Source organism: Pelodiscus sinensis, chromosome 2, assembly GCF_052426305.1.
Source record: "Pelodiscus sinensis isolate ZL-2025 chromosome 2, ASM5242630v1, whole genome shotgun sequence".
Taxonomy (NCBI): Eukaryota; Metazoa; Chordata; order Testudines; family Trionychidae; genus Pelodiscus; species Pelodiscus sinensis.
This window is the reverse complement of record NC_143053.1, coordinates 210,011,169-210,032,473: the sequence shown is the minus strand read 5'-3', so window position 1 is coordinate 210,032,473 and position 21,305 is coordinate 210,011,169. Positions and strand designations below refer to the sequence as shown.

Genomic DNA, 21,305 nt, shown 5'->3' with positions numbered 1-21,305 from the left:
TGACCGTTTTGCGGGGCTCCCCCTTTGCCATGGTGCATGTGCAGTGATGCTATGCGCATGCGCAGGGCTTTTTGAAGAGTGGGGCCCGGGGCAGCCGCCCCGTTCGCCCTGCCCTATATCCGCCCCTGAAGATAGGATACTAAGACAAGAGAGGATTGAAATTTCTAGCTTTCTCTGATTTTAAGCAACAGTACAGGAACGTAACTGCCATATCAATCAAACCAACAGTCAGAATGGTCCCAAGTCTTTTTCTCTAACAATGGCCAATTCTAGATGCTTCAGTAAAAGGTGCAAGAAACCACTGTGGGAATTACATAATAAAATGTGCATTAAACAGTGTTTCTTCCTTAAACAGTGTTGGCTTATTCCCTGAAGTTTGAGGATTTATATCTTTTTTCCATTTATATCTTTTGCTCATGTCCATTCCAAGATCCGCTCATCTCCTCTCTAACAGAGTATCTGTCAAGAAGGAACTGAATAGGTGACTGGTCCGCAGGGACCTATGTTCACCTACATACGGGCACCATTCCATGGGGACTGCAGTGCTTACCCAACGGCTATCTTTAGAATTTAAGCCTTCTCACATTCATATAGTCTGCGCGCACACACCTCCTTGGAATGGACATGATCAACAGATTTTCAAGAACAATTATATAAGATAAATAACCTTTTTTTTGTTTCTGATATTCTTACTGCCTCTTGATTCCCTGCTCTTTAACCATAAACTTATTCTTGTTTTCACTATATCTGTATATCTCTATAATAATAATAATTAATAATAATCTTGCTGTTAAGCAATGTGGTGATCCTGAGTTGACTCTTACAAACTTGTGTGTCCTGTTACTTTGGTAACAGTGTCTGTAAGAGTTCTGTTAGTGTTCAGTGGAATAGGAGCTGAGCATTCTAAATGGATTGGAGAACTCGGGGATTGGTGCATGTCTGTTGCTAACCTGTACAGAGAGAGTGAGGCCTGTGGAGGCCTGGAACATATTGCCTATGTTGCCTGAGGCTGTTGATTTCAGGGAACTGATCCACAGCAGGCACAGGCAAGACTCATTCATGCTAAAGCCCAGTGGTAGTGAGGCTCTTCACAACCCTGGGTACCTCAGGAAGCATCAAGATAGGACTTGTCTACACTCGTGGCAGCATATAGGATGCTTGAAGCTACGGTCTTCAGTAAAAGACAGGCTGTGTCCACACTGTTGAATGTAGCTACACATGGCAATGAAAGACTGGCAGAAGGGAGGCAGCAGGTAAAGGTTTCAGCAGAGAGTAGCTGTTAGATCCTTTCCTGCTCTTGGAGTCTTTCACTGCAGAGGGGAAAAACTTTGACAGTGGGAGATATTGGGTCACTATAGACATGGGAAGCCCGGCTTGAGCATGTATAGATCTGTATAGACTATATTCCCTAAGGTTCCTGTGTATCTGTAGTTTACTCCCTTAACCTGTGCCTCACTTTCTACACTGCTATCCCTGTGCTAGCTGCGTGTGCATTGTCTGTACTCTTCTGTATGCTCCCATAAGCGTAGACCTACTTATACGGCCTTGCATTTTAACCTCCTTTCCTGCAGTTCTGTAATACAGCTGCATCAGCTAGCTATAACTAGCTAACCAGCAGTATGTCAAGACATTCTTTTTAACGCTTGCAGTATCAAAGGGTGATTATTGGAATGATCCCTGAATTTCTTAGCTTCATTTTCTCTCATTTTCTAAAAAGGGTTTCCAGGGGCAATGAGGGGAAGGTGGTGTACAGCTTATACCAGTTATTTAGCACATGAAGGTTACAGTTAATATTGTGGTTTAAGAGAGATAAATGTTGTGACTCTCCCAAGGTGGACTTCTGTGTGTGACTTGCTTACTTGATTGGAAACCTTAACATTTGTTGCTGTGGAGATCACTGAAACCTTTTATGTTCCATTAGAGTTATTTTTTTTCCTTTGCGCTATTAGTATAAACTAAATTAAATAAATTATATTTTACGGTCAATTGGCAATGCTGGAATAGTTTTCACTTTTGGTGATAACCATTCCATCTGTTATATGCTAGTAGCCAATGAAAACAGATGGTATTAAATTCACACTGTTTAAATATGTTGCATTTTTAAATATATTCTGAGTGCTTTAATCTATGGTTTGTTTTCAGTACTTGTTTCATAATTTAAAAAAGATATCTGCTCAGTCTTTCCATATGTATTTGTAAATGTTGATATATAGTTAATGCTCCCACTTTAGGAACATCTGCCTGATGGCTTTTGGCATCACTTTCTCCATGCACATCAGTGCACGTACATCTAAAGCTTTGTAATTTGACAAAAGGTTTTGGGGAGCTGATTTAGTTGTCCTAGTTAACATTGAACATTTTTAATTTCCCCAGTACAGAAACATTTCCTTCATTTAAATATGAATTGGATTTGGAAAGATGCAACTAATAGCATAGAACTTGTCGATTAATTTTTGGCATGTATTAGTTTAAATGTTAATTTGTTCTGAGTAAGCTAAGCTAAGAGAAAATGAACATGCATAGTATTATCAATAGAATTTATATTTCCTATTAATTGCAGCCTGTGATAGTATTGTAATATATTTGGAGTATAAAGAAAATATAGAATAAAATGCTGTGTATAATATACTTCTACATACAGTCAATGCTGTTTTATGTATTTTTATGTATATAGAAAAAAAACAAAAGTTTAGGATGGTTATGGAATATGAACCATTATTTGTCACACACAAAAAACTAGTATAAATGCGTGTTTTGTGTGTATTAGAAGAATCAGGTCAAAAATTTTCAAAAATAGAGGCCTGAAGTTAGGCTTCTAAATTCATATTCAGGACTACGAATACTTTTGTTTTTCTCACTATTGAGTTCTAGCAACATTCATTCACCTCACTGATTCCTCTGAACTTTTGAACATTGGAAAGATACCTAGATGCAGATTTTGAGTTTAACTTTAGCCCCCTCAATACTTTAAAAAATGTGGGGGGGGGGGGAAATGAAATGCTTATAGAATACAAAATTTGGCCCAAATTTTTAATCAGATTGTCAGAGTGGAAGGTAAGGAAATGATTTTAACAAAACAGTGATTAATATTTATTGATGTCATGTTTAAAGCGGGTACACATTAGGGATGTGTAGTCAACTATCCGATAAGCATAGTGCTAGTGCTGAGGGGAGCTGTTTCCCCCAGCACTGTCTCCATGAGGGGGTGCCAAGGGTGCAGCAGAGAACTGGCAGTGCTTCCGCCTTTGAAATGTAGCAAGAGCTGAGCTCTTGTACATTTCAAAAGCAGAAGTGCTGCGGGGAGCACGGGGTGAGTGGGAGACCTTAACAGTCCTCTGCTGGCCCCATGCTCCCTGTCCGCTTTGCTTTTGAAATGTACAAGAGCCCCCTGCAGCTCTTACTACATTTCAAAGGTGGAGGCACCCTAATCGACTAATTGACTAGTCTATGCAAATTCCATCAACTATTTGATTAGTTGATTAATCTAAATTTAATATTCCTAGTACACATCTTTATTAAATTGTGTAATGGTTTATTTTTTAAATCCTCAAAATGTCTCCCTTTTTCCTTTTCCTTTTCTAAAATTGTTTACCACAGTGGCTGTTCTTGTCATGGCAATGCATATCTATTGTAGGCTTTTCCACTGTAGATCTGTGCTAGCGCAACACTTTACTATTTTTATAATTGTAGAAGAAATAATTATTACTGATTTATTTTTTAACCTTTTATACGTAAGCAATCCTTCCCCTGTTCCTTCAGGAACAAAATGCTTAAAATTTCTTAGCAAGTCAAGATCTGGACATTTTAAAATTTTCCATTGTTACAAGATGATAGCTACGTTATCAAAATTCTGATAACTTCTAATACACACTGCAGTTTAATTAGTTAAATCTCAAAAGCTTACATTTTTGTGTGTTTGGCTCTCTTCTCCTGAAGTATGGGTGAGTTAGATAAGTGAATGTGTTGAACTAGGCTCTGCCTATAAAAGATATTGGATACAATCATAATGTATGAATGTCTCTGTTCAAGTGAAGCAAAAACAGAACTGAAATATTCTTCTAAAGGGATCAAATACTCAAGGTTAGGTTTCAAATAACAGTACAGTCTCTTTACTAGAGCTAGAAGATCTAGCATAGTATTTGCTTATGTGTTTGAGGAATTGGACTCTTAGAAGTAGTTTGTCCCCACATATCTGTAAATTATGTATTTGTTAGGTTGCAGTAGTCTATAAATGGTTTGTGTATTTTTCTAGAATATGTCTGAGAAGAAAACCATTGAAATTTCTTTTTCTGGAACAAGAATCCACACTTGCAAATCCAATACGTTGCATAAAACTCTTTTGCTGTTGCTGTATTTCCAAAAGACTAAGGAAAGTGCTCTAACATCTACAACTGTAGTTACGTTTGCACTCTTTCAATAGTTCATGTTCTAACAAATTCCTGCAGGTGTTTCCCTTGTGAACATTTAATTGTAAAAATGTTTTGTGTTGAATTACATTAATTTTTAAATATATTTTCTTGTAGAGAACTAGAGGACGAAAACGAAGCTTTGTGCCTGAAGAAGAAAAGCCTGAGGTTGGGATAATCGAGTATTTTTTTAACTTAGATTAAAAAATATTAAACTTCAGGTGTGTAATATTGCCTTCAGTACTATAATTGAAAATATTTGCTCTCCCCCCCCTTTTTTTTTCCTGTGATAGGAACGTATTCCTAGAGAAAGACGGCAAAGACAGTCTGTTCTACAAAAGAAGCCCAAGTCAGAGGATTTAAGAACAGAATGTGCTACATGCAAGGGGACTGGAGACAATGAAAATCTAGTCAGGTAGGCTTAATGCTGTGACCTTTTCTACAGGGGATTAACGTTCCATCTTCATCACTTTCTCATGACCATAATGAAGAAAATCACACTATAGAACACTTCAAAAAAATCTGATGTAGGGGAAATGTTACTTTGGAAACATTGATTTGACCCACTTTTGACCTGCCACACACATTTACACTCAAGATTTAGATGTAAATAAGCAACGTGATCTGATTTTTCTAACACAAGAGAATTAGTTTTCTTTTGTCAGGGTGAATTGCCTGTGCTCTATAACAAGCCACAAAATTAAGCAGACTCACGATTTGGTTATTCCAATACTAGAGTTATGGCATTTATCTTACGTAAAAACTTTTGATCAATTAGCTATGGTAACATTCTGAGGTGAAGCATGTTTTGGTAAGGTGTATATATATGTGTTCAAAAATTGTATTGATAGTCTCCTGTTGTTCTATGACATAATGAATGCTTAGCATATGGAAGAAAGGTGAAAAGCTGTGTTCCGTGCAAATTTTAGAAAGCAGAACATTATAATCAGGGGTCTAAGCCAAGAGGGAAGTAATCAGCCATTCTTTGAGTGTTTGCTCATATCTCTTCCAAAGTAGGTGTATACATGCCACATACACTGCCCTAGAAAAAGTTTTTTCCTTCAGTGGCATCTGTTGGGATTGGCTCTGGTGCCCTCTGGAGTTGCTCTGGCTTATAGTAGAGATGGAAAAATTTGCTTAGAAGTCGCTGGAATACATGCTTTGTTTGGATGGGTCACTTGTCCTTTTGGGCTCATTTCATAGCAAAGATGCTTCAGAAGTGATAAGCTGGAGTGAAGACAGGAATGAAGACAAAGATGGAGGAACCTCCAGGGGCCTCTTTATTCCTTTGTACATTCAATGGGAATTTCATAGTTCTCTTTGTGTGAAAGTACCTCCCAAAATGGAGCATGTCACATGAACTCACCTATCCATGCATGATTCAGTCCTTTTTTCGGCAGCAGCCATTGCCAATATGCTGGCCTTAACATTCAGATTCCTTTCAATGTGCGTTGGCCCTACTTGAGGTGCATTGTCAGTGAAGTGCTGCTATTCACTTGACTAGCAATAGCCAATTCTCATAAAATCAGATATAGCAATAATACATGCATATGAATAGCATAAATAAAATCAGCAAATCATAAATTTTCTATAGATATCTCACTTGGCTCACGTTGCAGAAGATTTGGTGCACATATGACAGTAGTTGCAACAGTATTTTTTATGTTCACATCAGAGTCCATTGATGTCATAGGTTGCTCTAGGGGGCTGCTAACCCACCACATCCTTAAGTCCATTTTTTCCTGTATCAAGCTTATATAGCTTTCTATATTCATAGTTTGTTGTTATAGCTTTAGTGTTAGTTGTAATAGAATTGGAACCTACTTATTGGCATTTCCCATTTCCTCGCACCATGGCATGCCTTGGTCTCTAAGGTTTGAGGTTATAGCTCTCAGTGGAAATGCCAGTCACCCTATGTCTGTTTCTGGATTTCATCTCTGGGATCATGGATGCCTACATCATCTGAAACTTGAGTCCCTTAGTCTCATGACCTGGCAGCTACATTGGGGAACCCCAAGCAAGAGTTAACATGCTCAGGTGCAGTTCAAGAAGCTCTTATAGGGTATAGAAAGACAACCATTAGGACCACAACCTGGGAAAATGGAAGAGTTTCACAATTTGGTCAGTGCGGAAAGGAGTATTACCCACCCTAGCATCAGTGCAGGGTATTCTGGACTTTTTGCCACAGCTTAAGTAACAACAGCTATCAGTGTATTCAATTAGAGTATGTCTTGAGACTATTTCAGTCCCTTTCTTCCTCCTCCCCCCTGGTGTAAGAAAACAGCAGGTCCATGGTTTCTTGTGTTGTAACTGCTTCTTTCAGGGTCTGGACAGCTATACCCACAAGGCCCTCAGAGCCTAACTTGGTACTATCAAGGCTCATAGGTCCCCACTTCAAACCCTAGGCAATGTGCTCTGTACTCAATTTTTCCTGGAGGATGGCCTTTCTGGTGGCCTTCTCCTTGACCAGAAGGGTTGTGGAAATTAGAACTCTTACTTCAGTGGCCCATATATTGTTTTCTTTAAGGACAAGATCAAGCTGTTCACTCCCACAGCACAATAACCAGGACATCTTTCTTCCAGTTTTCCACCCAGAGCTGCATGCATATAGCCAGAAACAGAGCTACAGTCACTAGACACCAAGCAAGTGCTAACATTCTACATAGAAAGGACAAAATTGTTTAGGAAAACTACTGAGGTTTTCATGGCTATGGCAGACATCATGAAAGGTCTCCCAGTCTCGGCCAAGAGGATATAATCATGCATCACTTCTTGTATCTGCACATGCTGTGATCAGGTGAAAGTCCATGCTCAGGCCCTGATGGCAAGTTCCACAAGGATGCAAGCTTCTTCAGCCATATTTGTGGCACAGGTTCCCATCCGGAGCAATTGTAGAGAGGCAATATGGTCATAGGCCCCCATCTTCGCATCTCACTATTTCATCACTAAAGAGGCAAGAGATAATGCTGGATTTGGCATCATCACTCTGTAGGATTTGGCATTACTACACTCTGCTTGTCATTGAACTCTGAACTCACCTCCTTCATCTGCTTGGATGTCATCTCTATGGGAATGGACGTGAGCAAGCACTCGAAGAACAAATGTTTACTAGCCTTCTGTAACTGTTATTGCTTGAGATCTGTTGCTCATGTCAAAACCCACTCTCCTACCTCTTTTGGACTTGGCCAGCAAGAAGGATCTGAAGAGATGGCAGGGCAGCAGGCCCCTATATGCTAGTGCTATAGGGTGTGACTTCAGGATGCACAATAGCTGACCGTGTGAATAGCACTGCAGGAAAAATTTCCTGGTGGTGGTGCATGTGGTGAGCACACACCTACACTGGACGGGATATGAGCAACACATCTTGAACAACTATTTCAGAAGATTAGTATTAGTATTTTCACTGATTACCCACAGGGATGTGGGTTTGACATCGGAGTCAGCACTTTGTGTACTTGACCAAGCTAAAGAGACTTTACAGTTATTGTCTTCAGAGAGAATTAAAGGAACTCGGCAACCAAAAAGCACTTTAGTTAAATCAAAAGAAATCCCATTATAAGATCTCTTGGTTAACAGCAATAAAAATAAGAGAGGCTTGCTCTTTTTCTTATATATCTCCTCTTCAACCAGATGTTTCTATGGCAGTATCATCAGCTCAGGCACAACTGTTTAATTTTGGGGGGAATAAGGGAATTAAATTATATAATGAGTAACTTAAAAGATAAGGAACTAAAGCTATTGTAGAACTCTGGAATCAATAATACATGCACGGTAAATATTTTTAGTGCCTTATATGATCTTGGAAACAGGATTTATTTAAGATATATTTACATCATATCATTTACTTTGAATTTTGGTACCTGAAATAGAGTAAATCATTGAACATATTGGTGCATTAGTGTTTATGAATGCCATTTTAGCTATTGATTTAATATTTCTGCAAGTTAGAGAAGCTGTGTAGAAATGTGATATAACAGATAAGATGATGGCAATGATCCAAAAATACCCAACAATATTCAAGAAGAATAAATGGATCTAGGAAAGTTGTTTTACAGGTAGTTTGGGAGTGTTACTTAGCATACCATGCTTTTATTTAATGGGGGAGAGGGGAAGGTTCACATTTTCTTCAGGATTTGAAGTAAAAGCATGGAGAAGAGCCAAATGATTTTCATTAAATGAAATTTAAATCCTGGGTTCCAAGGACACAAACTAAAAGATAGGGAAATGGGCAAAGTGTAAATACATTTGGGAGTACTACCAAACAGGCTTTCTGCTGTATAGTGAATCTACTGGGAAAGGAGCTGCAGAAACCTTCCTCACATGAAAGGAGCTTAGTTCATTCAGATCACAAGAAATTGTGAGTTCTCTGACTCTCTGCCTTTCAGCGGGGGCTCCTCTCTTTTTCTCCCCTCCCCACAGCAGTGAGCCATAGGCTTTATTGATTGGATTAATTCCAGCTGCTCAGGCAGAGTGTACTTAACAGGATGTACCTGATCAGTGTGTTTTGCTGTAAGGTCGTCCTAGTCCTTAGGGATCTAAAATCTTGTTTACTTGGTTAACCGTTTAAACAAGATGTTTAACTCGTGGGCTGGAGCAGCCCCACAGTCCACCATGGGTGGGCTGAAGCAGCCCCCACCCCACCCCACCCCACCCCAGTTGGGGCTGGTCCAGACGGCCGAAGCAGTCCCTGTCTGCAACGTGCCTAGGCCCATAGCTGGCATCCCTACTAGTCTTAGCTAAGACCATCACAACATTATTGAAACTAACTCCTGATTTCTCCCTTTTAGGAGTTCTATGTTTATTGAGTGTTAATTCTGCTGCTCTTCACAGTTGTCCAGAAGCTGGTTTACAACATTTGGGTAGCCCCAGATTCTCTTTACGCTCTCCCATTGAGTTCTTCTAGTTATTTAAAGGTTATAGGTTTAATCTGCATTCTTGGATTCAAGCAGTTCCCTTTGGTGACATGTTGCCTAGTCTTAGTGCATGTGGTTGTACTGGAAATTTTTAACCTTTGTATAAAATATATCCCTTCTTGCTCTCCAGATGGGAAATTAAGATCATTGTACCTGCTTTCATGGCCAACATTCCCTCTACCAAACTGAATTTAAGCAAGTTCTGAATTTACAGGGTAGTACATGATGTATTGTTGAACACTAAATAATTGTTAATTCATCAACTCAGTCTTTCTGGTACCAAAATTGAACACTTATATTATAAACGACAAAACAGATTACTATATTTCTGTATACATAGAAAGTAATTTTAATATCAGATAATAAAGAATAAACCCTTAGACTTTATAAGCTGCAGCCCAGAAATTACATCAGAGTGTTGAGAATTAGGTTCATTTTTATTTTTTTCTGATTGTGCAACATTGGACATTACTGAAGAGTCATCTGCCTATCTTTTTTTAAGTGTTTTTTCCTCCACCACCACAAATGAATTTTAGTATTTGAATAATAGATTGCAAAAATAACTTGAGATCCTCTGATTAAAAAGGTGACATAGAAGTGTAAATATATTTTATTATAGTAGCTAAAAGAAATTTTATGATAGAAAATTATGATAGCCAAAAAGAATGTCTAAAGTAACTATACCTGTGTATCAAAACTGTGATAAAACAGATCTACCATAAATTATTAGCTTTGCTTTAAGCCGCAATTTGATGAAGGAAGTTTCTCTATTTAAATAGCGCCACTAGTATTGTCTATGTATAACATGCACATACCAAGACCCTATTTCCCTTTATTTATTACTCTTGTAAAATTCTATACATAGATGGTCTTATTGTTGTATGTTCCATTATCATTGAGAGATCTCTCTGTCTTTGTTGTCCTCCTTTTTAGTTTCTGTTTTTTGTCCATTCATGTATTATCCTATATTTCAGTGCTTTTAAAGAAAATTAGTAGAAGAATAAGAACAGTTTTCAATAACATAAAGGAAAAAATATACATTTGATTAATTAAAAGGCTGGCCTATAACATATAATTGTTGCAAGTCAAGAAAGTAAATCTGGGATTAGAACAAAGAAATGTTTTACAATTGTCTTTCTCTTGGGATTGAGTGCTACTGAGCAATAACTAAATTTTAAGTGTAATCTTAAAATGTTTGGACAGTTGGCCTACTTATTTTTTTCAGAAATTAATGTTAAGCTTTTAATGCAAAAAGTTTTGGTGTGGGTCTCTGAGACAATCCAGTACTTTCTGTGAAAGGATTAATTATTCAGATGAAAGAGTTGCATATTTGCAAGTTTGAATTGTTAGTAGCATATTGAATCCACCTAAAACATTGAACAGCTCAGTAAGTTAATAAAAATTCACCATTAATGTAAATTTAGAAGACAATGGATTATTTTTAATTTCGGGAATTCTCATATCTTGATATCAAAAGTAGACATGTTTTTAGAGCAGTCTTTGATGTGTTTCATATACCGTATTTTCCGGCGTATAAGGCGACTGAGTGTATAAGACGCCCCCCTAATTTTTTAGTTAAAAGATAGGGTTTCGTCTTATACCCCAGCGCCCCTCCGCCTCCTTTGCTCCCGGTGTCCCTGGTCTGCTGGAGACGGTCCCCAGCAGACCAGAGGCACCGGGAGCAAAGCCACAGCAGCAGCGGGGTCCCGCGCCTCTGAGGCTTTGCCAGAGCAAAGCCTCAGAAGCGCGGCACCCCGCCGCCGATTCGGCTTTGCTCCCGGTGCCTCTGGTCTGCTGGGGACCGTCTCCAACAGACCAGGGACACCGGGAGCAAAGCCTCAGGGGAAGCCGGCGGCGGGGCATCCCAGGCGTGCCTGGGCTGCCCCGCCGCCTGTATAACCGGCGTATAAGACGACCCCCAATTTTTGGGGGATGTTTTTTAACATCAAAAGTCGTCTTGTACGCCAGTATATACGGTAAGTAGCAAACTTTCAACAACAACTTGTTGCATACTAATTGGTTTAAGGTTATGAATAGTGTTCTTAATTTTAAAATATGTATGCTAGTATGTATAAAGTTAATTTGTTCCAAGAAACTTTTTGCAGTCTGGTAATGCTTCATTCTGATCTTATATGAGTCATTTATGAGGTCATTACACACTAATGCACATATTTAAAGTGTTCATGTCATCATGCTGCATAACAGTTATCTTGGGAATTTAACCATATTCTGTAGAAATGTGGCTAAATTGAAATATCTTCAAGTGGCTGAATAAGTATTAAATTATATAACTTTAGTTTTGAACTCTTGAACAAAACTAATTATCACTGGTCTGTTGGAATGTTCCAAGACACACACACACAAAGTGCCTTTATGCAACACCAAATTACTATCTATTCTTTTCTGATTTAAAAACAAAGATCTCAGTTGAACTATGTATATTGTACTTGAATACACAGTAGGAAGACCTTTTGAGGCAAAATACCCAAATACTCAAAGTTAAATCCCTAAAGTTAGGGTTTCTAAAGGAGTGTCCCTAAGTAAGCCAACTGATTTTCAGAGGTGCTGATTATCCAGTTGCTCTCAATCAACACTTTTAAAATGATATAGGAGAGGGCAGTTGTCATTTGCAGTTTTTAAGCCACTATGAACTGCCAATATTTGGAGAGATAATATTAGATGAAATACATGTTAGAGTGTTAGTGTGTGTCAGAAGACACAAACAGGATGTTTTACTGTGGCCTTTAAGAAGACAGTTATTATTAAGTGGGATAAACCACAAAATTGTTATTGAGGTCATTCCAACCAAACGCAGTAAAATCTTTTTACCATATCAAAACACATTTTCTGTATTGCGCATATTTTAAAGCAAATCTTTTATGTACAATGGTTAACTTTTGTAAACTTTATTGGATTTTTTTATATCTTCTTATAAGCCTAGTGATTCATAATAACTCAACTGATGCACGTTATCTTTTCCAGTTAAGCATTTGGTCTCTACTTACTAGGGAATTGGCAGTCCCTTAGTCTGTGGTGTGACAGCACAACTGCCAACTGTTAAGCAACCCAACTAGGGATTTTCATGGTTGTTTTTGGATAGACACCTCAACAGCATTCACACATTTTTAAATAGATTGTTAAAGCCAAAGTGATTTTTAGTTTTTACAAATAACACTGAGCTTTTAACATAGTAGGTGCTAAGTAGGTTTCTAGAAGAGTAACTGTAGGTCATTTCAGCCACTATTTGCAAGAAGCTGATGTGTTTCATATTACACCTGGATATTTTATTGGTGTGTGCAAATTAAATATTTAAAACTTCCTTTTGTAATGCTCAATAATATAATCTGTTTTCTGTGTATAGTTTTCAAAGATACATGCAGTATCTTTCAACAGGCTCTTGACAGGCAGAGGTTACGGGATATTGTGTTTTGCTGTAATTTTACTTGTTTTACAGTGCTGTTAATTTTTTATTGAAAAAGCAAGCCTTTTCTTTTACGCTAGATTTCATCTAAAGTATATTCAGTTTTTTGTTCGTAATTAGTATTTTCTTTAGATATCAGTTGTCTATTCTGCATAACTAATGGGTAACTGGACAATATTAATTGCTTGTCAGTGATGAAATTTGATGATGCAATGAATTTGTGCCCTAGCTGTTTTGCTCTGGAAACCAGACACAAAAATTTGGCATAGAGCCTAACTGATACTGCTTTCGGAGTCAATTGATTGACGTTTATGGGAGTGTTGCCTTTGTAAGAAATGTGGGATCAGGCCTTGAGGTGACAAGAGTAGAATTTTTATTTTTAAACTATTTCTTTCTTGGTGTAAAGAGATTTGAAGAAATAATGCCACATTTGGCTCTCTGCTTTAGACAGACTCAATATGGGAATATTGAGGCTATTGCTAGTCAGAACTGGAAAGCTATTTCGCACAAGTCAATCTCATTCTGGCTGAAAACCATGCTTATGCATTTTGAAAAGCAAGTTGTACAATAATCATGGGTCTAGCCACCTATGCCTTCTAGTCAGATCTAGGTATTGCAAAAAGAGAGAGATCAGTTTTGTCTTACTGTGAGTCGGGAATGAGTTTTCTTGATTTCTCATATTTTATTTGTTGAAAATACTTAGCTGAAAAGGTAGCTTTTAACATATGTAGAACAAGAAGAAAAGGTGCACATATGTTTGTGCTGTATTCTGTAATCATAACATGATGCTGGTTTCTGACAAGTTTGTTTTGGAGCCCATTAGCAAGAGATTTGCTGTTTTTCACCAAATTATACAAGTTGATGTAGACAGAGCATGGCGCTTAGCAGAGCTCAATCAACCTGAGCTGCTTAAAAGCTGATTCCCTCCAGCACCATCTCCACAGGGGGCAGGGGAGTAGTGAGGACCCAGGTGCCTCCAGTCCCAGAAGCTGTGACTCTTGCTTTTTAAATATATTAAGAGCCTGCCGGCTCTTTATATACATTTAAAGGGCTGGTGTGCAGGGAGAGAGGGAAGGGGAAGAGACCCTGCATGGGCCCAGCCAAACGAGCCTGGCTACAGTATCTTCATAAAACAAATGTCAAGTTATGTATTCATTCAAAATGCAGGACAATGTAGCACTTTAAAGACTAACAAGATGGTTTATTAGATGATGAGCTTTCGTGGGCCAGACCCACTTCCTCAGATCAAATAGTGGAAGAAAGTAGTCACAACCATATATACCAAAGGATACAATTTAAAAAAATGAACAAATATGAAAAGGACAAATCACATTGCAGAATAGGAGGGGGATGCAGGGGGGGGGGGGGGAGGATGTTTTGCTTCATTAAGCTAAGCCACTCTAGAGAACATGACCTATGAAGGAAGGCTGAAAGAATTGGGTTTGTTTAGTTTACAAAAGAGAAGATTGAGGGGGGACATGATAGCAGTTTTCAGATATAAAAAAGGGTGTCATGAGGAGGAAGGAGAAAACTTGTTCATCTTGGCCTCTGAGGATAGGACAAGAAGCAATGGGCTTAAACTGCAGCAAGGGAGGTTTAGGTTGAACATTAGGAAAAAGTTCCTACCTGTCAGGGTAGTCAAACACTAGAATAAATTGCCCACGGAGGTTGTGGAATCCCCATCTCTGGAGATATTTAAGAGTAGGTTAGATACATGTCTATAAGGGATGGTCTAGTCAGTACTTGGTCCTGCCATGAGGGCAGGGGACTGGATTCGATGACCTTTCGAGGTCCCTTCCAGTCCTAGTATTCTATGATTCCCCTGCAGTAGGTCCTTCCTGCTGTGCTTTAGCTCTTAATACATTTAAAGGGCTGGTGCCCAGTGGCAGGGAGGGAGAAAACCCAAGCCAGCAGGCTCTTAATACATTTAAAGGCCTAAAGCACAACAGGGGAGAAGCCAGGAATCAGCTGGCCTGGCTCATGCTGGGTTCCCCCCTCTGCACACCAGTCCTTTAAATGTATTTAAACGTCTGTAGGCTCTTAATACATTTAAAAATCAGAAGCTCAGCAGGAGGACCCAGCATGAGGCAGCAATCATCATGTCAGCTCTTAATACGTTTAAAAGGCAGAGCCAGGACCGGGAGCTAACCCTGCTGCAGCTCCCCTGGTTAACGACTAGTTGATGGAAAATCCATTGACTAGTCAATAAGTTGATTAAGCTATATTTAACATGCCTATTAGACCCTATAGTAATATATAATTCTCACTCATGAAATTTAAAAAGCTCTCTATAAGGAGATATTTAAGCATTTTTTTCTGGCAAGATTGCATCTTTTCCTAGTAGTACTATCAAAGAAAATTTTAACAACTATTTTTAAAGGGTGAATTTATTTATTTTATTTCTAGTTTTGTTTTATTATTTTTGGGGTGTTTTTTTTCTTGCTTGCCAAAGTCTGTGCTGCCATCCATACATTTATGCCTTATGGCCTGTCACTATATTTGACAGTTGTCATCCATTTCCAAAATGGCTGTGTACTAGGTTGCTTTATCAGATACCCCTGGGAATATATGCGTCATTGGCCTATTTGTAATTTTTAAAGTCCTGACATCCAAAAGACTTTCTGAAATGCAAAATGTAATGTCATAGCTCCTGTAATTACTGTCTTTAATTGAAAATAAGAATGCGTTATTGAGAGAAGGTCATTGAGTGGGTCATTGCCTTAGTGTAGAGGTCATTTGTACATTGGTGATACAGAACAAAATGTAGAGAGCAAAAGTGCAATAAAAACATTATAACCCCAGAGGACTGATAAAACTGAATTTATTTCCTGGTCCAGCTACCAGTAGTAGATCAGGATTACAAGAGGTTACTGTACTTGTCACAAGTCAGTATCTTCTGATTCCAGTGGCTACCATTAAAGATTAATTCTTTAAACAGTCATGTTGGTATGAAATAACCAAATTCACTTGGCATTTAAATTAATCAGACAATGCATGATTATAGGCAAATGTCTTCAGTTGTATGAAATTCAGTAAGCTTATCAAATATGAGTAGAACAGTATCTTCATAAAACAAATGTCAAGTTATTTATTAATTCAGATGTTTTGCTTCATTAAGCTAAGCCACTCTTACAGACCTGAAAGTTATACTCCAGAAATACATACCCACAGAATATTCTTGTTCAGATATTAAAATACAGCAATTTTTAAAAAGGCCATAGGAATATAAGACTTGAAAAGCAGTGGCTATTGTGATTTTTAATACAGTAAATGTGTTATTGCCTGCGCCTGCACTTTTTAATTGGGCGACTGTGCAGGCAGTTTTCTCAATTAAATGCCTGTCTGCAGCATCATGTCAACATTAGCTGACTATTGCAATAAGCAATCTTAATGTGCAAAGCAGTGATTTCTTACAGTTCACCAAATCTTTTCCATTTTATTTCTTCCTCATGCCCAGACTGTTATGTAGTTAATCTGTAATTGGTTGATCTTTGAGCTTTTTTGGTGGTAGGAAGCCTAAGTCTTCTATATAGCGTGTTGCACTGTTCTTTGTTCCAAAACACCTTTGCCCTCATCTTAATGTAAATAGGGTGTCATGTATTTACACTTTGAGGAAAAAGACACAACATGAAGGAGGCACGAATAATAACTGTATAGGAAGCTTCTCATACTGTTGAGACATTTTTGTAGTCTGTCATGATTAAGTGTATCTGATGGCACTATTTACAGTAATAAAAGTGCGAGCAACAAACTTATGTGCGACTAGAACTTAATTTGAATCTAAAATGAGCAATATACACTATGACTGACACTACAGCTCCTTGTTTCTGAATAGAAAAATGCATTCTTCCCTGATCTTTGAGTGTGCATTAGCTGACAGGGAAAGTATTGAGGAAAACCACTATATATTCTTTTCATATGCCTATCATCTTTGATTTCACATAGTTGCTTTTTAACATGAGGATCAAGAATCTTAATATTGACTTAAAAATGAGCTAGTCTTACATACTGTACTGTCATTCCACATGGATGACTAACATCAACCTTTAATTCCTTTAGCCTTGGCTACTGTAGAGCTAACTCTCAAATACAGTTGTGATTCATCAGTATATTTCTTTCCATCACAGTGCCTCTTAGTTGATCCAAATGAACTACTTGAGTGAAGGTGGATGTTAATATTAGTAAGACCTTGTGTACGCTTCCTGCTGTAGGAATTGATCTCCCATTAAAGACCCACTAAATCAAACACTGATCTCACTCCTCCGGTACTCCACCACAGCAAGAAAAGTAAGGGAAGTTGACAAGAGAGTTTATCCCATCATCTACTCCCTCGCTCCACGATGGGGGCACTGCTTGTTTTGCATGTCTCGCCTGATCCCAGGTTCACGCTGTTGTTGAGTTTATCATTAATGAAAACCAATATTTGCTCGACCCAAGGAAGAACTGTGGATCTTATAAGTGCATATTTTAGTTGAAAAGAAATTTTTTTGAAGTGTATTTTTATTACACTGTGTAATTCTTCTAGATTGTCATATTAGTAAAAGGATATTTTACATATCTGATATACACCGTATTGCACCAAAAAAAATTTGTGGCCAACTTTTTTACACGATAAAGGAAAAGAGACAAGAAATCACAATCTTTACACCAATCAGAGGCCAGATAACGGTACTAATACTGTGTCCTTATATGTTTGTAGAGTGTCATGCACAATGGGATCCTCGTCTTGTTTGGAATGTCTTTGTGTGTTCTGTAATATAAATAATAGTATTGTGTGAAAGAAATCAGAAAAAGTTATTTTCCTCCTTTTCCATTTAACCATTTTATGCATTAGGCAGCAAGTTTCTATATATTTATTTTAACTTTTCCCATGTAGTATGTCTGTATCTGTGCTTTTGAGTGTTTTCTGACACTGCAAGAGGTGGGACAAGGACATTTAAAAATGAAAATTGCAATTGTTAAATCACAAAAATTGGTATTTAAAATAATTTAAACTGATTTTTGAAGTTGATATTTCAGATTCATGGTGTCCCTTTAAAGTGTACCCGGTTTTAGCAAATTGTGTGTGTGTGTGTGTGTGTGTGTGTGTGTGTGTATTACATTTCTATTGGCCCTTGAATTGTGATAAACATGTCAGAAGTGTTAGCTAAATTCAGTGCAACTGCATCATTTTATGAAGCTGAAATGCTTTTTGTGGTGAAGCAGGGGCAAGAACAGGGGCAATTCCAACTGACATTCAGATCTGAAATTATGCCATATTAAGGAAATATAGAATAAAAAACTAAGTTGACAATGCAAGATGGTATAGCAATTGACTTATACCATTGCATATAAACAGAGCAGTTACTGTAAATCATAGCATCACTTTCAGCCAGATAACAACTAAAATCACTGCACTGTGGTTTTCTGAAAATGCCGTAATCTTTCAAGTGCCACATTAAGCCCAGGGAGAACAGCCATCAGTAGTGCCTGCATAGTATATTGAGGGACAAGCCCGGAAACAAGTGAGAAGATGTTCTGGAAGAACAGTAACCTTTCTCATGATGTGTGCATTTTCCATTATATTTCCGACAAAAAATGCTGTGAAATGATTTAATGGTGACATTTTATTTTGCTGACTTTCCTTTTTCTCATTAAAGAGAAACAAAAGTTAGGTAGCAAAGCAGAGTGAAAGTGACCAAGCATTTGAATTCTATTACAAGAATTTGTTTTCATAAAAAAAAGAACAAAGGCTTTTTAGAGCTCCACTGCTCATTCTTGGGTTTTAGTGATTTTGTTTTTAATATATACTTACTTCTAGGGACAATATTGAACACCTACTTCTTAAAGTTAATTTATGTTGTTCCTTAGCAGTAATTGCACACAAAGAAGTATGATAAATCAGGAAAGCATTCTTTCTAATTAGCAGCCACAGAGACCTTACACATCAGATATACGACAGAGCGCACAAACTATCCCATTTCTGCTTGTCATTTCTGATGTATATTACTAGAAATGATTGTGAAATGGAGCAAAGTATGAGTAGACATAGTATCCTGAAAGGTCAGTGCCTGTCACTTGTAAGAGGATAAATTTTTATGGAGAGAGAAGACATAAAGCCACTGCACATTAATATACTACAGAAGCTTGTCTGCATCTAAAGTAATGCATTTAAAAGTGGTTGGACAGAAAAATTACTTAGCTAAAATGCGGTGCGTGCATCCCATGGCAGCATTAGGTTTTCTGTTTTAGAACAGATGAAGAACCGTAGTGCTTATAACACACTTTACAAGTTTATCCTTGAAAAATGTAGTCAGTCCTTTCAGAGGATATATGGAGTTTTCTTGTTACCCCATTTCATCACCCCTCCCCCACCCCCTTTCCTTTTCTTTAATGGGTTGGATGATGATTGTTGTTTCTGGAAAGCATTAAGTTTGTTCGAGGAGGACATGGAAGTATTAATAAATACCATATGCTCGACTCACCGCAAGTTACCTTAGGGGTTCAGTTATCACATAATTTCTTGACAACATCAGAATCCTTTGTAGTGATGGTATTCCTTTAGAGATGAGTTTGATACAATATCAGTGCTCCCTACCCTTGTCAAGGAGCTTGGAACACAGTTGATCCCTTAGACCAACAGCCAATCCTTGGAGTGCTTCTCAAAACATTAAAAAAAATTTTTTTTGAAGAACCGAAATAAAAACAAGTTGGTAAAAAGTATATAATTTAAGACTTTAGTGATTCATTTTGATAGTTAAAAGGAGAGAAAACAAACCCACAATTACTATACTCTTTCTTGCTCTCGCTGTTCCTCCCATCTCTTTTACACCTCTCCCCTTGTTCTCCCAGCACCTTTCCTAAGGATTATTGTTGCAAATGGTTTTCATTATTTCAAAGTCTAACCCTGTTCCACACCCATAAAATCAATGTGGTATGCTGTAAATTTAATTAATGTTGCAGTATGTGTGTTACATTTAGATATTAAAAGCCATGCAAAAATGTTGTTCAAGTATTTCATTTATATCTTTTTTTGGGGGGGGGGGATTGACAGTGAATGATTATATCTTCATCAGCGATTTAGTTATTGGCAAAAAGAATATGCTTATTAAGTTGCAGATGATACGAAGCTGGGAGGGACTGCAACTGCTTTGGAGGGTAGGGTCATAATTCAAAATGATCTGGACAAACTGGAGAAATGGTCTGAGGTAAACAGGATGAAGTTTAATAAGGACAAATGCAAAGTACTCCACTTAGGAAGGAACAATCAGGCTCAAGCATACAGAATGGAAAATGACTGTCTAGGACGGAGTACGGCAGAAAGGGATCTAAGGGTTATAGTGGACCACAAGCTAAATATGAGTCAACAGTATGACTTGCAAAAAAATGCTAACATGATTCTGGGATGCATTAACAGGTGTGTTGTGAGCAAGACATGACAAGTCATTCTTACTCTCTATTCTGTGCTGATTAGGCCTCAGTTGGAGTATTGTGTCCAGTTCTGGGCACCACATTTCAAGAAAGATGTGGAGAAATTGGAGAGGGTCCAGAGAAGAGCAACAAGAATGATTAAAGGTCTAGAGAACATGACTCATGAAGGAAGACTGAAAGAATTGGGCTTGTTTAGTTTGGAAAGGAGAAGTCTGAGAGGGAACATGATAGCTGTTTTCAAGGATCTAAAAAGGGTGTCACAAGGAGGAGGGAGAAAAATTGTTCTCCTTAGCCTCTGAGGATAGGACAAGAAGCAATGGGCGTAAATTGCAGCAAGGGAGGTTTAGGTTGGACCTTAGGAAAAACTTCCTGTCAGGGTGGTTAAACACTGGAATAAGTTGCCTAAGAAGGTTTTGGAATCTTCATCTCTAGAGATATTTAAGATCAGGTTAGATAGACATCTATCAGGGATGGTCTAGAGAGTTCTGGGTCCTGCCATGAGGGCAGGGGACTGGACTCGATGACCTCTTGAGGTCCCTTCCAGTTCTAGTGTTCTATGATTCTATGGAGTTCAGTATGGCACATTGGTGATATTTTAGTGATTTTATCGCTTTTATAAAAGTGCAAATAAAATGTAAATCAGTTTTAGCTTGTTAGATGTAAATAACTATAAGTACTATAAAGAGAGTGGCGTGATAGTGAACATAGTAAATTGTTGAAAAATGGTGCTTTCTTTCTCTACTTCCTCTCCCCTGCACACTCTGCTTCCAAATGGAGCAAGAGAGGAGCAGAGAAAGAGAGCAGCATCTTGATCAGTATCAGTTGAGGAGAGTAAGGCTAGTGGGGTGTGGGTATGTGGCAGGGAACAGAGTTGAAGAATATTTTGTCAGTGGGAATCGAAAGGAATGGATGGATCTTGAAAATATTCAGAAGGTGTAACGAGCAGGAGTCAGTATCAGCAGCATGAGAAATTGTGACAGGGTCAGGTTTGTTTCAATATTCAATATGATTTTGTTTGTAAACGAAGAGAAAATGCAACAGATAACTGGAGTTCATGAAGAGTTAGGTAAAAACATTTAAAATGAAATGCTTATTTTTCTAGATCACTATTTAAAAAATTTTGTTTCCTTGAATATATAACGATTGATTAAAACT

At 37.9% G+C, this 21,305-nt stretch overlaps 1 protein-coding gene across 1 annotated transcript in view; it reads left to right on the top strand.

Annotated features, from left to right (window-relative positions):
- The window catches only part of PHF14 (PHD finger protein 14), a 319,743-nt gene that overhangs the window by 160,977 nt on the left and 137,461 nt on the right, over positions 1-21,305 (top strand). The window contains exons 17-18 of the mRNA XM_089776015.1: positions 4,524-4,574; positions 4,700-4,821. Coding sequence (XP_089632141.1) covers positions 4,524-4,574; positions 4,700-4,821 — 173 coding nt within the window. The remainder of the gene's footprint in view (positions 1-4,523; positions 4,575-4,699; positions 4,822-21,305) is intronic.